Source organism: Myotis brandtii, unplaced genomic scaffold (assembly GCF_000412655.1).
Source record: "Myotis brandtii unplaced genomic scaffold, ASM41265v1 scaffold441, whole genome shotgun sequence".
Lineage (NCBI taxonomy): Eukaryota > Metazoa > Chordata > Mammalia > Chiroptera > Vespertilionidae > Myotis > Myotis brandtii.
Window position 1 is genome coordinate 866,355 of NW_005366873.1, and position 17,570 is coordinate 883,924.

Genomic DNA, 17,570 nt, shown 5'->3' on the forward strand with positions numbered 1-17,570 from the left:
GGGCACAGGCCGGGCTGGGGGACCCCCCTCCCCCCGCCCCCCGAAGTGCACAAATTTTGTGCACCGGGCCTCTAGTATATATATAAAGCCAGAGACCAGAACGCTGGAATGACCAGAACAACTGGTCATTATGACGCCCACTGCGGCCGACCTACTGGCCCAATTGTGGGCAGGGCCGGCCGGCCAACCACCTGCGGCCCCTCCCCTCCTCCAGCCCGACCCCGATTAGCCCCCATCATGGTGGGCCGGCCGGACTCCACCCATGCACAAATTCGTGCAACAGGCCGCTGGTTGTAAATAAATGCTTTGTACCTGCACCCAGCCTGGAAGTGCAACATTGCCTCCTTGTTCCCTTTTCTTAAGCAGCACCCCCAATCTTTTCCCAGCAGTACCCACTGACATATAGAAGAATAACTTTTTGCCTTACTCTATAGTTTTACCACCTGAATAATCATTCCTAAACAATATAATGCAGTTTTCAGTACTGCTGAACTTTATATAAATGGAGTCATACAGTATGTAATCTTTGTGTTTGGCTTCTTTCACTGAACATTAAAGTTTATGGACAAACAGGGCTATGGAGGCAAGAGGGGCTGGGCACTGTCTCAACTCCCCACCAACCTCCAGCACTGGTATTCAACCCCCTCAGCAGCGGGCTCCTAGTTATGAGATACTTTCTGTGCTAGTGAGGCCATGTTATGCCTGCAACTACCCCATTTCCACACACTTGATCCTGTACATCAACATTCCTTACCAAAGGTCTAAGAAAGACTAGAAACAGAGAGCTCAACCTATAATACATCCAGCCAAGCCCATTCCAGGAGCACCTCTCACTTGATGCCAAGAGCCTGGAGCAACAAATGTACCCAAGAGCCACAGCCTGGGAGAGCTAGCCGACAGGGTCAGTCTCCATGCCACAGCGGTGCCCAATAAGAAACAAATATGGGTTTGGCTGGATCCCTGGGTAAAGTCCATCCTCCCTGGAAAAACCAGTGAATCTCTACCCGCACTGTCTTAAGCAGACAACCACCTCTGAATGAGGTTACTCATCTGAGCAACAAGGGCTGATCACTGGGTGACCATGTGGTCTGAGGTCCACTGGGCCCCAGCACAGGCCTCAAAACAGTAGATTCACCACCAACAGGGGCCTCAGAATTATGAAGCTGCTCTTTGTGGAAGTAGCTCTTCCTCTTGGAGGAAAACCAAGAGAGCTTAGAATAATGGAAGGAAGAATAAATGGGTAGACAATGCATGATGCTGCGGGGACGGTGACACTGCATCACAGCCACACTGCCAGTGGCTGCTCCTATGGAAGGAATGCCAGGCAGGCAAGGGGTTCTAAGCAAGCCCAGAAGGTACTTCAGAATAGGCCTTGTCATGGCCCGCACTTCCAGGAAACCGGCACGTGGCTGCTTCCAGGAAGGAAGACGCTGCTTGCAGGAAGCTAGCTGAGACAAGTAGCTTCTAAATTCTCCCACAAAGGTAGCCACACATGGTCTCAAATTCCTACAAGGCCACCACGTGCCATCAGTAGTATTATGCAATTCCCTTGGCAGTGATATCCTGATGCAATTTGTCTTTGCAAGAAAAGCCATTCTCATAACCACGCTGTACCCAGTAACCAGAAGCACCATCATCCTACAGTCCTTATGAAACACAACACCAACAAGGGGCCAGGATCTCCTCCTGCCAGCCCAGAACCACCCTGCTGACACCACTCACCTTGTGATGACAACCCAGACTGCAAGCCTGCCTTTGTAGCAGCTGTGCCACCACGGATATGATATTCTTGCCCAAAAGGCTTACCTTGAATCTAATAATTAAAAAAGGCTAATTTGAATCTAATCATGAAGAAACAACTGGACAAATCCAAACTGTGAAACTTACAAAACAACTGGTACAGATTCTTAAAAAAACACCATAGGCATGTAAGACAGAGAACTCATGGGACCTGGCCTCGGTTTAAGGACACTAAAGAAACACAGCAAAGCAATCTGCGACCTTGAAAATGTTATGCTGCTTGCAACATGCACTCAGAGTCAGGGAATGACAAGTGCGCAGAATGTTAACAGGTTGGGGCAGATACTTAGTGGAATTCAAAATGACACTATAATATAAATCAGGAGGTCACAGCACTAAAGTTTTAAAATGAGCTGTAACACCATTTTTTCTCATTTTTTAAAACTTCCTCAAATGTTTAATTCCTCTGCCCATCGTAGAATAGTGACTGAAGTCACTGTTGAATGAACAGTCCCTGTACATAAGCACTTACGAGAGCAGGTAGCGGTCTGCCACTCCAGACACTGTCCGTATGGGAAGGAGATGATGTACGCATTGGAGTCCACGCAGCGCTTGGTGCTGCTGCACCACATGCACTCCATGCCGTTGCTGGTACAGTTGGAACACGAGGTCCGTAAGGAGCACGGCTTCTTGCACTGCCTTGCATTCTGATTTGGACTAACTGAAATAAACCAACAAACATAATTCTTTCATTTGTAAATGTATTTTGGCACAAGTGAATGGGGTTTGCTGTTCAGGTACTATTTCCATTAAGCCAAGTGAGGAATAAAAATTTAAGCAAAAATGGCATGATAAGGTTAAAAATGAACTATACAATACAAAATATACATGATGTATTATAGACGTGGACACTTGAAACCTACTTAATTTTATTAACCAATGTCACCCCAATAAATGCAGTAATTTTTTAAAAAGTGAAGATATGTCAATACTTCTTAAATTTATTTTAAAATTTATAATTTCTTGATCCTAAAGCAGTCATATTTTTGTGCAAAAAAATTAAAAAAATTTAGAGTTATCTAGACTGCATTGTAACTTTTCCAAAAAATCCTCCTAATAATTAAATCAAAAAAGGGGGGATAGTGGAAAAATACCATGTAAGGAAAAATATCCTGTAACTTAATTACATCTAGAAAAATTTTTTCATTTATGCTAACAGCAAGACACCCAGGAAAACACACATGGTGTCAAAATAAGCCAAAGGAAAATCATTTGGGCAAATATAAAAAAGACCCCAAGTAAAATTCCCTTTATTAACCTTCGGTCGAGAATATGTTTGTATATTTTCAGAAAACAACTCCAAGACCATGTGGATTCCTGCAACAGAGAGGAATTATCAGGAATGCTCCAGCCATGAAGACAAGAGGAAAAACAATCCAGAGATGAAGGACGCTGACGTCACTTTGCCATGCTAGCAGTCAGCAGCTGTGCGTCGCTGCAGGTTGCCCAGGATCAAACCAGAGAGGGTCGGACCTGCATTGCCACCATTTGTCCACCATCCAGAACTGAAATATCATTGCTGACATCTACACATAAGGAACTGTCGGACATTGAAACTTGGACTCAGAACTCTTGGACATTGAAATTGGGACTTAAAACATTTTTTGTTCTTGAAATGTTATGCTTAAGTTTTTAAATGTTTTGGGTTACGGATTGGCATTGTTATTGTTTTAATAGCCAGAGTTTTGTTTTCGATGTGTAAGTTATAGTAGCTTAATAATAAAAAAAAAAGGGTGAGAAAAATAAAAAAATAAAAAATAAAATAAAATTTATAATTTCTAGGAATGTTTAATCCTTTACAAGGTACATAAAGATGTATAACTTAAAAACTATAAATATAAATCTAATACATGACCTAACTATTCTATTAGCTAAATACCATGTACCTTATCAAAGCAAATGTCCTGTCAGTGAATATGTTGCTTATATGAACAATAAAAATAAAATAATTTAATATAAAATCTCTACCTAATGTATAGTATTTATCACACCCGTTAGAATGACTACTATTTTTTTTTAAATGTTGACAAGAATGTGGACAACTCAGAATCCTTGTACATTGCTGTTGGGAATGTAAAATGGTACAGCATCTATGGCAAACAGCATGACAATTCCTCAAAAATTAAACATAGAATTGCCATATGATGTAGCAAGTCCACTTCTGGCTAAAGACGGGAAAGCAGGAACTGAGACAGATATTTGTACACCTATATTCATAGCATCATCATTCACAATAGCCAATAGGAGAAGCAACTCAAGTATCCATCAGTGGATGAACAGATAAATAAAATGTGGTGTACACATCCAATGGGTTGAAAAGACATGAAATTGTGACACATGCTACAACATGGATGGGCTTTAAGGACATTGTGCTAGGGCCAATAAGCATCACAAAAGGACATAACCCTTATGATTCCACATATGAGGTGCCTAGAGTAGTCAAACTCATAAAGACAGAAAGTACAAGGTGGTTGTCAGGAGCAGGGAACAGTGGTTTAAAGACTTACTGATTAACGGGTATAGAGTTTCAGTTTGGGAAGATAAGTTCTGGAGTTAATGGTATTGATAGATGCACAACAGAGGAATCTACTTAATGACCCTGAACTCTACATTGAAAATGGTTTAAAAAGTCAATTATATCTCAGTAAAACTGAAAAAAATGTGGTTAAACTTGTAAATTTTGTTATAAATTACTGCAACAAAACATACAATCTTTAAAAAGAGAAAATAATTTAATATTCTTTTCTTACTTCATTTAATTAAATCCATTCCACAAAATGTAACAAAAATGCCTCTTTTTACCTTTCAACTTAAATACTAGATATGTAAGATTAAAGTGGTTCTAAATTAGTTGTTAATCTTAAAGACAAATCTTTCTTCCAAAGGCTATTATTATAAAAGTAAAAGACATTAACACATTAAGAATAGATTCTTAATATACTATAATCAACTATAACCATATGTTCAAAATCTCACTATGTCAACCAAAAAAGTAGAGACTGTTTTAGACAATAAAATGTATTCTTTTCACAAGTTAATGCTAAGGTCACTAGCAGTAAGTGAGGAATGTGGATAAATTTCAAATCTACATGGGGATCAGCATCATGAGGAGATGGCTAAAGTTACTCCAGGCCCACAAACCATCACACTCTGGAAGGGATGGTGGAGAGAGGGTTGGGACCATGTTTTAAAGAAATACTAGTCTACTGGACTACTTACCAACAGGTTTTTCACAGACAAGGCCATCTGCCATAGACGTACAAGGGTTCGCTTTTAAGCCCGCCACTGCAGCCCTTTCTAGGTATGCACAGAACCCAGAATCGTTGGGCTCACCGGGAAGCCACTGCAGTGTTGTGTTTGTAAAGGGAGACATGTCTTCCCAGCCCCAGTAGGATATGTTGATCTTGCGCAAGCCAACCCAAGGTGCTACTTTCTGTAAACGATAGCAAGGAGGACATTAAAAACAGTTAGTTGTAAACTACTGTCATATTCCTTAGAAAACAGTATTGTCATTAAAAATTACATTTGAAAATATGTAGACCAGCTATACCCTTGTAAAGGTATATTTTTGTATATAGATGGTTGTTTAAATCATGTTTCTGTGAGAAATGAGCACTGAAAACTCCCATTCTATTAACTTCTTAACATCATTCGTAAACACTTCTACTTTAATTAGAAGATAATATTTTTCTTTTCTAAGTTACAAAGCTAATAAGATTATATTATAATGTTACGTGTTTCAAAACTCTGCATTTTCCTTTTTTTAAAATTATGGACTGTGTCTCCATTTAATTCTTTAACAAAATATAAGTAAGAGATATATATCCAGTATGCATTTTAAATATATTGCACAAATGTTCATAGATAGCTTATAAAGGTGGCCATAGGTCTGGAAATTTGTCAAGTATATAAATACACTTTATAATAAAATTTAATAAACCACATAGTTAACACTCAACAAATATTTCTTAAATAAAATTAAAATATGTATATTCACTATGACAGTAGATTTCTTAAAACCTAGTGGAGTACTGTACACCCAGTAGGTAGTCAATAAATTTTGCTAAACAAAGTTCATTAGAACAGAGATAGTTATTTTCCACCATCCAATTTCTGAGACACAGACAATACTTAATAAATAACGTTTCTAATTATAAATATACACATGCTGCTACGCCTTGTGATCCTCATATGTTTCATACATTAATCTAAAAGGTACTTTTATAACAAAAAAGCTATAACATTTTTACAGTTCTTGATAATAACAGCAGGAGTCAATCCAACATAGATATTTCAGATTAATGATTGTGCTTCCCTTTACAGCTACACTGCCTATATTTCTGAACTACGCATAGTACAGACAAGTCATTTAAAATGAAGTATTACTCCCTAACTCATCATGATAAGAATCTTCAAGGAAGAGAAGAACAGAAAAATGAAGCAGTTGATAAAACATTTAAAGTAACTATTACCCAGTAAATGAACTGCACAGGCAGTTGAAAATGAAAGATAAATTACTATATTGAGAAAATTTACAACAGCACACCATAAATCACGGCAACATTTCATTAGCCATTTCCGATAAGTAAATGATCATCTGACCCAGGATATCTCTTTAAAGTGCATGAATTTGTTGATCTTTATTTGCCAAGGTAGGGTTATCTCCAGTTTATACAACTGCAATGACTCAGGATATAATTCATTTTCTATAAAGATATGCTTAATGGAATGTCACCTTGCAGAAGTTCCCACCTTTAAAATTTTGCTAAAGCTCAGCTTTCTAATGAAACAGAACATTCTTCATTTGCAGGGGATGCTAGTCCACAAACTATGAATCTAAGTCAGCCGTGGGCAAACTACGGCCCGCGGGCCGGATCCGGCCCGTTTGAAATGAATAAAACTAAAAAAAAAAAAAAACCGTACCCTTTTATGTAATGATGTTTACTTTGAATTTATATTAGTTCACACAAACACTCCATCCATGCTTTTGTTCCGGCCCTCCGGTCCAGTTTAAGAACCCATTGTGGCCCTCGAGTCAAAAAGTTTGCCCACCCCTGATCTAAGTACATCACACATCCAAAAAAATAGCCCAATCTTTATGCTTTACAATAACAGGCAAGAAAAAAAGAACAATTAAAACAAGTATCCTTGAAATATGCCACTTTTAAAATAGCACACTTCAAGATTACAGTGTAAGAAATAAAAATATATTTTATAAACAAAGAAAAAAGCAAGAGAGTTAATGCCAAATACTAGTACTTGCTATAACTCAAAGAATGTGGATTTACTACTAATAAAGTCTACATAGGTGATACTTATTCAGTAGGACTACTTTCCAAAGGGTCACTGGGAATTGTCTCTGAATTTTATAATTAAAGATACGAAGCTTCTGGTTTCTAACGAATATTAACAGATCTTATGTTGTATGACCCATATGACTAAAAATAAAACTTTATAAATATACCTTGTTACATTTTTCTAAACAGACTGACAGCTTTCGGGAGCAAGGTGTAGGGGGGGGAGACTGGATGAAAGAAGGTGAAGAGGTTAGCCAAAGAACATAAATGCATAACCCATGGACACAGACAATAGTGAGGTGATGGCCAGAGGGGAAGGAGGGTGGGTACTGGGTGGAGATAAGCAAAGAGGGTAAGGGGAATAGGGAACATCTGTAATAGTGTCAACAATAAAAATAAAGTTAAAATAAATAAAATGAAATGAAAAGCTGTCCAGAGACATGTTTTAAGTGAGGAAAATAAACTAAAGAACAATATTTACACTGTACCATTTGGGTAAAAGAATACTCATAAAAACAAAACTATAATTTTGTTTCCACTTATGCCTGTAAATACTTGGAAACATGACTGAAGGATGCCTATCTCTCAAAGTGCAATCTGAGAAGAGGTGGACTGCTAAGAGATTCTTTTAATGTATGAGAGAGTGTTCCTTAATAAGTTAAAGCATTTTTAAAATGTTACCTTTGAAAAATAAAGAAAAAAATGTCAGAAGAAAAATCAATCAATCAATCAATCAAAACATCTTTCCTCCATGACATACACCCTTCCTATCATATACATCTTATCCTTCAACCATAAGACTGGTATTTCTCAAACAAATTGGATTTAGTCAATTATTTTAAAGTAAAATAAGTCAGACAGAGAAGGACAAATACCATATGATTTCACTTATATGTGGAACCTTAAAAAACCAACAAGCTCATAGATACAGAGAACAAAGAAACTGGTGGTTGCCAGAGGCAGGGGCTGGGGTTGGGGGGAAAAATGGGTGAAGGGGTCAAAAGGTACAAACAGCTAGTTATAAAACAAATCATGGAGTTGCAATGTACAGCATGGTTGACTATAGTTGATAATACTGTATTGCATATTTGAAAGTTTTCGAGGGAGTATATCTTAGAACTCATCACAAGAAAAAAAATTTTGTAACTATGTATAGTGATAGATATTAACTAGATTTGTTGTGGTGATCATTTTCACAATATACACAAATATTCAATCATTATGTTGTACACCTGAAACTAATATATATCAATTAGACCTCAGTTTTTAAAATGCCCTCAAAGCATTTCAAGAAGTATATGAACTGTAAGGTTATTTCAAAATAGATTTGATAAATTATTTCCAATTTTTTTATTAATGTTCCTAGGAATTGAGTATATATTAATATTCCAAGAAGAGAAAATAGTGTCAATTCTTCTTGGAAATTTCTTATAAAATGATATTTTGATACCATATTCCACCTTGTATGGAAATATTTTCCATAAACTCCTAGAAAATTGAAACTGTTTCCAATTTTTCATTTATCTTCCACCTACCTTAAATATTGACTTTAGTCCTATTAACCATTAGTGTATTATTTCAAGCAAGTCAATATCTTGAAAAATAGCATAATGCAAAAACTTAACTCACAATGCACACATACACATGCACAAAATATACATATATACAAATGTAGCCAATGTTTAGTGTTTTTATTATGAGGAGTTTTTCAAGTTATAAAATAATAATACTTCAAAAAAAATTATTACATTACATGCCCTGTTTTTTCAGTATATTTAGTCATATGAGTTCTTCATAAAATAATGCATTGGTTTACTGTGCAAAATATGAGATGAGTAATATAGAAAACCTTACTACTAAATCCACATACTAAATGAGTCCTCTACCAGTTCACTTTTGAAATCAGTTCCACTTTACTTCCAAGATTTAGTATAAGTAATGCCTTAAATTACAAAAATAATTTATTTAATATTTATTTTACACGGCTATTCATTGCCAATAATTATAGTATTATCAGCATATTTACATAATATAAAAGTAAGTATAGCTGTTACCTGCTGGGTATATTTTTGTATTTCATCCAGAACAAATTCTACTTCTTTTGAGGATGTTAATGAAGCAAGGTTTCCGCTAAGATTATAGCAATAAAGTTTTGCATTATCATAGCTTTCTCTACTGGTATTGATTCTGAGACAAGCATCCCCAATATGATTCCATCCTTCTCCACAAAGATGAGCTAGAAAAAAATAACATCTTAATTTTAGATTACCAAAAAGCATGTGCATTTTTTTCATTGATTTCAAATTTCTAAATAGAATTTCTGTATTTAGTTAAATAATTTCAACAATAAAATATTTAAATATGTCAATAGACTGGACAAAATTTGTCTAATAAATTAGTACATAATGGGAACAGAAGAACCTAATTTTTTCTTCAATTTTAAACAAAAGGTATAGCTCCATAACATCTGTTAAAATATATTGGCTATTTGCTAACTTTTCTCTGTAAGTCTAGTGTATTGGCATATGGTATCTAACAAGTAAAATGACTACTATATTACTATATTTACATCCTAATGTCCAATTTACAAAATACAAGCGCACTCAAATAAGAAAATAAACAGCATATAACAAAGCAATTTCAAAGTTATTCCTATGACTGTAGCTAATTGTCTTCCCAATTTAATTTCCATAGTCCAGGTATATTATTTTGATATAAGCTTGGTTCTTTGATTCTTTAACTATATTTGTAGGGAGAAAATTCTCATTTCATTATATTTCTGTAAGAAGCTATAATCTGATTTTTAATATTTCTTTTTACACAGCTCTTCAGGTCTTTCTAAAGTTTAAACACACTATTCAGTAAGAGTGATTTATCCTTAGAGTTCAAACTAAACTTAAAACAGTACACCAATTTTCTAAAACACAGATTCATGCCCTAGCTGGTTTGGCTCAGTGGATAGAGCGTCAGCCTGTGGACCAAAGGGTCCTGGGTTCAATTCCAGTCAGGGACATGTACCTCGGTTACAGGCTCCTCCCCGGCCTGGGCCCTAGTCAGGGCTCGTGCAGGAGGCAACCAATCGATGTGTTTCTCTCACATAGATATTTCTGTCTTTCCCTCTCTCTTCTACTTTCTCTAAAAATCAATGGAAAAATATCCTCATGAGATGAGGACTAAAAAATAAACAAATAAAAATAAAACACAGATTCATAAATACAAAGGTATGCACTAGTGTACACTAATTAACAAAGCAGTATTTCCTTAACACCCTGATCTATAAAGTCTGACTACATTTTAGTTTCCATATCACATTAAGTAGCTCTGTGCCTCCAGCCCTTTCAGCCTTGGATGCATTAGTGCAGCCTTTAGGGATTGTTCTAGCACGGCTGTTCTCAAACATTTTGGTTCAGTAACTCTGGAGGACTCCACTAATCTTTTCTTTCCCCATTTTACATGTATTGGTTTTGACCACATAAAAATTGAAGCTGATCATTTCAAGATATAATTGTTTTATTTAAAATTATAATTTAAAATTCAGGCTAACAGTTGGACAGAGGGTAGCGGGTTTGCGTGACTAGGTGAAAAGATGAAGGGCTCAAAAAGTACAAATTGGTAGTCACAGAATAGTCACAGAGATGTAAATGACAGCACGGGAACATAGTCAATAAAATTGTAATAATTATGAGTGGGGCCAGGTGGGTACATGAAATATCAGGGGGAAGGCTCTGTGAAGTACATGGCTGCCTAGCCACTATGCTGTCTGTACACATGAAACTAACAGAATAACATTGACTGTAAACTGTAATTGAAAAATTTTTTTAAAAAAACAAACAAAATAAAATTAATTACAAATACATCCAGCTTCTAGGATGTTTTGCCCCTTATGCCATATTCAGGCCTAATCTCTCCCTGAGAAAGAGTGGCTGAGAGTTCAAATTAGGGCCCTGGCATCAAAAAATTAAAACGTACTGATAAACAGAAGGATGAGTAGACAGAGAGGTCAGGGATTAAGTAGAGCTTTTAAAACGTCATTGCAGAATCTAGGGTGCGGGTATTGGGTGTCCTCTCTAATATTCCTTCCATTTTTCTATGTAGTTGAAATTTTCCCTATAAAATGTTCAGAAGAAATATTACACCTTTAAATAAATAATATATTTAATTTTTTTAACTATAGTCTCCAAATAAAATAGTGAAAAGTGTAGCACTGTTTTACATTTGTGCAAATCTCTTTAATGGTGGTTTAATATAACTGTTTTCTCACATCTGCTTTTACATTCAATTTATTGAAATCATGTATTGCATAGCGTTGGAAAACTCCATAGTAAATGCATGCATGAGAATTTAAAATGCAAATAATATCTCAATATTATTATTTTGACCTCATGGACATGCTAAAGGGTCCATGAACAGGAGACTGTTCTTTAATAACTGCTGTTCTATTAATTTGGGTACCATGAATAAGACACAGTGCCTGGAACATAGTAACCCCTCAATAAACTAATTACCACTTAATAAGACTGTGTAAAACACCTTTGGTTTCATTTTCAGGCTACACATACAGCAATCTTCCTGTGTTCTAGAATCTTGAAGTCCCAATCACTTTAAGGAAACAGTTTAAAAGTTAAATTATGGCTTTTTCTAACATTACTGAATCAAGAAAGGATTTAGATATTTTTTTGCCAGCCCCCCCCCCTTTTTTTTCCTGAGGCCAAAAATAACTGATTGACAAACTACACAAGTGAAAAACAAAGCAGGGGCCTTTGGGGCTAAACTAAGGCTTTTGTAGTATTGAGCATCAACTCAGCTTTAGAGTTAAAGGGATAGCAGTTAATTTGGTAAATGAGTTTAGTGAGATAAATTCAAATTGCCACGTTTACATGAGATCAATTTAAAAAATGCAATTCACAAATTTTCATGAAAGAGTGCAACTACTATAGCTGGGCCCTCCATTTAGGATCCACTTCCTTGAGATGAGTAAAAAGAAAAGCACACTGTATATATGCCCACTTGATTGCTCAGTAAATATGAACACAGAACAAGGAAGTTAGTGTATAATCAAATACTCCATTGTGTTTATTGTACTGTACTTATTATTCTTCAAAATATTAGCCTGGTCAAGTGGAGCCCTTACACCAAACCAAAGTCTTTTCCTGGGCAATGAGTGTGTAGGGACTACGGAATATAACTGTGCTACTGTTTTTGAAAACCTCCACTGATAACCAAATTCCTTTCTTATTGAAGCAATCTTCCTTTAAGTACACACATTCCTTTCAGTCAAATAGGATTTTGGCCCAGGATTTACTCTGTCTTCTTAAAGAGACTTGTAAGTATTTTTATTGATCTATATGTCGATTTTAGAGTTTAACACTTAGAAATCAATATTACTTTCAAGTTTAGTGTCATCTCACTACTGCTTCTCAAATCCTGCCCAGTGCATTCCTACTCTCTAATTGTCTCAAAGTGAACACACACCTAACTATATCACTATTTAAAAACACTACAGGTCAGTATGTAAACAATGTTTAAAATCTGAATAAGCAAACATTCCAACATCTCAATGATACTTTTAAAGCAATCTAATTTTTACTTAATTACATGAACTTGTAAGAAAGACATACATCCTGGGATGGAATTTTCCAATACATTTTAAAATTGAATAGTTTCAGAAAATTTTTATGAAAAAATAAAAAGCATGGATTGGGAAAGGCAAAAAATTGAACTGATATAGAACACACAGTTAATAGTTACTTCTGCCTTCATAAGACATGCAATCTGAGCAAGTCACTAAACTATTGTGTGTGTCTCAGTTTATCTGTATAACAAGAACATGAAACTGGTTAAATATCTATATTACTTTTTAATTTTCTGATCTTCTCTTGTACATTTAAAAAGAATCATAGTTGGGGTCTATAAAGAGAGTGTTAACTGTAAAAACTAAATTGAAATTGATTTTTAAAATAAGCTTTGCTCCCATTTGTGCAACTCAGATTCTCATTAAATCACATATTTATTATAAATGTTACAATTTATAATAAAAAAGCAGTTAGTAAAAAATAGTTCCCAGAATTTTAAAAAATGGCAAAAAAAATCAAACGTCAAAATATCAACATTTGTTCAAATCTGGCAATCAATAGGAGTGCTTATTATTTTCTATGCTAAGATATAAATTTTGAAAACTGGAAGAGAATTCTGATCAAGTCAGTAGTATAAAAATAATACAAGAAACCTTAAACATCTTAAAAAGAATTGGAAGCAAATGTACAAATATTCTTGCAGAAACAATGCTATTACTACTCCAATATTATTGCTTATGTGCTATTGATTTAATTTTAGAAAATGGAATGTTCTTACTCAAAGCTCTTTACTACAATGTTACTCATCTGTGGACTGTAAAACTCATTTACCAAACTGAAAATTTCACCTGGTAAAGCCTGGCATTCCTGTTGTCTCTGATCCCACTGGCAATTCAAGTTTAGTGAACAGCTTTTACAGCTGGTAAGTTTGTTACAAATCTGCTCATTTCTCACATGGCATTTGGTGTAGTTTTTCACAGACTAGAAAGTTAAAAGATAAAACGTTATTTTTCACCTTGTACAGCAATGATTCTTAAACCTCAGTGTATATAAATTACCTGATGAACTTTAAAGTACAAATTTCTGACTCCTGTTCTACTTAATCAGAATCTCTATTTATTTAATTATTTATTTAAACCATAGTTCTTGGAATTGGCAGTGTACTTATTGAAAAAAAATGTGGCAAATTACACAATTTGAAACAGAAACCATCTAATGAAAACATTTTCTATTGAATTTGATAACAGGCTTCCAATTCAATAAATAAGGTCAATACACAAAGTCATGTCTCTTAACAATCACATGAAAGAATTCTAAGTCATAATGAAACTATCATACAAGTCCCTGGGAAAGTAGAAATGGTAAGTAGTAAAACTTAAGAGATGCTTTATTAGAATTCAGTACAATTTAAAAAGATAAATTATTATCTCAATAACAAACTAATTTTACTCCCACAGGCCTAAATACTGGTTTTGGTTAATTGATGTTTCTCCTGTATTTGTCACATTGCTTTTATCCAGGCTGCAAACAACCTGCAAAAGTCACATTGTGATCAATCCTACTATAGAATGTAATCATATTTCAACTAATTCCAGCACTAAAAGGTTAAATGTTAAAAAAGAAAACAAACCAGGCAACATAGGAACTTTAGTGGTAGCTCCCTACATACACCAAGATTCAGGTCGCTCACATATTAACAACAGCTATGATAAAACCGACCTGGTGAAAGTCAGACACTAACATTTTTAGCTTAACTCTTTCTGTAACTCTTCTTTGAGAAAAACTCAGAAAGGACTTAATGCTACATCCTGGCCCTATTTCTACTTTTGTTTTTCTCTGCGGGTATAAATGTGTGCCTCAGGCTTTCTCAAATAAGGAAGCTAAATATTTCTTTTCAGCCAGTGATTTTAACAGTTAAAATTTAGTTATAACTATCCCACATATAAAAACAGTAAAAAGCAATTTTCATCCTCTTACATACTTTAAATATCACCCCACCAAATATTTATTTATAAACTATTATACTTTCCTACATAAAACACATGGCAGTCATCTCCATTCCGAAGATATTAATTCCTTCAGAGCAAATTACATATACTATAAGGTAACATATAAAGTACATAGAAACTCATTTTTATCTTTATTCATCCTAAAAATATAACAAAAGATATAGTTTTTAAAATCTCAAATGACTTTGTGACTTTTACTCAACCATATTTTCATTAGAAACATATTAATTTTCTTGTCATTTAATCTAATTCATACCTTTTTGTTTTCATATAATAAATAGATCTTAGTGTTGGTTTATATAATCATTATAGTTCCAAACATTTGCCCCCTAACTGAAGAGAAACAAATTTACTTGAATAATCTGACAAATAGAATAGCCTATAAAAATGACCAAGAGAATGGATAAAGAACATTTTAGAATAAGAGAAAGAATAACAGATTAAGGCTGCCCTTAGAATATCAATGGTTTAATTAGAGTCACCATCCAAGTAACTATACTGCTCTTCATTAACAACAATATAGTCATTTATTGGCACTGAACCAATACAATAGATGAAACTACATTTCAATTACACACAGCACCAATTTAATCAATTATGGAAGGAAGTTGACTGTTATTCTGAAACATGGCTGGCATTTTGGGGTCTAATGAAGCAGATGTACGTACATTATAAACCAGACTATGAGGACTAACCACTACTATATTGATCTTCACTCTAACATAGATATAAATTCAAAGTGAAAATATGTGAGAAGTAAGCAGGCTAGCTGATCTATTAGAGCATAATATATGCAACTTGCAGTAAATATGATTAAATAATGAAGTAGGATATCAACAGATATCATTTACACTAAAATCTCACAGACCTTTCTGTACTCATTAGCATTTGGTTTAACTTCATCACCAGACACTGTGATAAAACTGTCTAAAAGACACATCACATCAAAGTCTAAATTACAAGTGAGGACCATCTGCTCACTTACACTACCTTACCCACTGCTTTCCTTGTTAACACATTATTATCAAAAACAAAACATAAAGGAAAAAAACACTTTATAAAATGAATATACTTGACAGCAACTTATTTAACAAATTTTTTTAGATATGCACATTTTCACTGAGTGTTAATGTCTAAACACAAATTAACTCAGGTTTATTCAACACAGCTGTAAATAAAATCTGCTTGCAATTTTTATCTAATAACATTCTCCGATTTAGTCCCTTATGCCCATGCTTGACTTGTATTTCCACATGACTCACTAAAATAACTCATTAGATGAATATTAATCCACGTATAAAAAATGTAATTCAAATTTTCAAAGAAGAGTCATGTCATATTAACATTAAACAAATAACATTGAAGTATGTATTTTTATTAAAGAAACTTACCCCACTGGAATGTATGCAGGGTGGGGCAAAAGTCAGTTTCCAGTTGTTTGTATAGAAAATAATACAATAATTAATAAATAATACAAGAATAAACTCCGTGGTTCACATACTCACAGCTATAAACTGACTTTGGCCCCATCTTGTATGAAAGCAAAAGGACTCAACCCAATGAGTCAATAACTGAAAATTTTCCTCCACTTTAAGTTTTGAATAATATTGTAGACTAGAATCATAGAACTTAATGTTTGGAAATATGATTGGTACTGGAGAAAAATTATAGATGATACAGAGTTTTTACTTAGTTTTCAAACCCTCTTTTCTTTACCTTTTACCACTACCTGCTATCTGTAAAAACAAGTTGATACTTTCGTTGATTAATAAAAATTCAGAAAAATATACATTGTATTTTGTTGAAAATCTGTATGTATGTTATTTAGTTATTTAAGCTATATCCCAATTTGGGAAACTTTAATCCAATTAAATACACTTTTTAATTCTTTTTAAATTTTTCTTTCAATTTGCTAATATCTAAAAAACATGGGGCATTTTTAACAACCCACTTAAAAGGTAAATTTTTGCTGCACTTAATCAATTTTCATTTGCCATAAATATTAATTTTTGATTTTTTTCAATAGTCTACCTAAAGTAGGAGTTAATCCCATCACTATTGACATTTTGAGCCAGATAACAATTTTGCAGAAGGTCTGTTCGGACATTTAGCAGCATCCCTGGGTTCTACCTAATAGATGCTAGTAGCAGCCTCAGTGAACTCATAACAACCCAAATGTCTACACACATTGCCCAATGGCCCTTGGGGTACAAAACTGCCTCTGGCTGAGAACCACTGGTCTCAAAACAGATAAAAGGCAAACAGCCACTATCAATACCCCAGGTTGAACTTGCACACAAAGTGTATCAACAAACACTACCCCATACCACTATTAATGCATGTCTGCAAGAACCCTCTGGAAATTATTTCAGATAATTACTTATGTAATCCTATTTCCATCACAAAAGACAGCGTTTATAGTTAATAGTCCTTTTATAATCAGCTTTGTAAGAATTTTCCCAATGAGAAGTAAGTTATTGCATTTAAAATGGACCCTACACTGACAAAGCCAAGCAACAAACTACAGAGTGAATTGACAACATCCTGAGAGCGATTCCCTATGTGTTTTCCAAGTGCCTCAATGTGTAAAGTGATTATTTTACAGTGCGAATAGCTGGTAAGCTAACAATTATAAAGCAGCACCGTTAACAACGTCACCCGTAAGTACTGACCACACTGCAGTTGCTGTTGGCTGAAATGCACTTCTTGTCATCACACCACTGACACCCGTTGGTATTGGCAGTGCAGCTGGCACAGTCTGCGTATCTGTAACACCTGTCCTCAGAAGCAGCTGCAATACAAGCGGGAGACAGAAACACATCAGGATGAAAAAAAAGAAAATGTCACACGTCTCGATTCACACATTTTTAACATCTGTTCAAGAACCAGTA

At 34.7% G+C, this 17,570-nt stretch overlaps 1 protein-coding gene across 1 annotated transcript in view; it reads right to left on the reverse strand.

The window, feature by feature from the left end:
* ATRNL1 (attractin-like 1) overlaps window positions 1-17,570 on the reverse strand; it is a 428,818-nt gene that overhangs the window by 345,808 nt on the left and 65,440 nt on the right. Inside the window, exons 12-16 of the mRNA XM_014546342.1 lie at window positions 17,352-17,470; window positions 13,519-13,651; window positions 9,152-9,333; window positions 5,020-5,233; window positions 2,273-2,461 (exon numbers count right to left, since the gene is read on the reverse strand). Coding sequence (XP_014401828.1) covers window positions 2,273-2,461; window positions 5,020-5,233; window positions 9,152-9,333; window positions 13,519-13,651; window positions 17,352-17,470 — 837 coding nt within the window. The remainder of the gene's footprint in view (window positions 1-2,272; window positions 2,462-5,019; window positions 5,234-9,151; window positions 9,334-13,518; window positions 13,652-17,351; window positions 17,471-17,570) is intronic.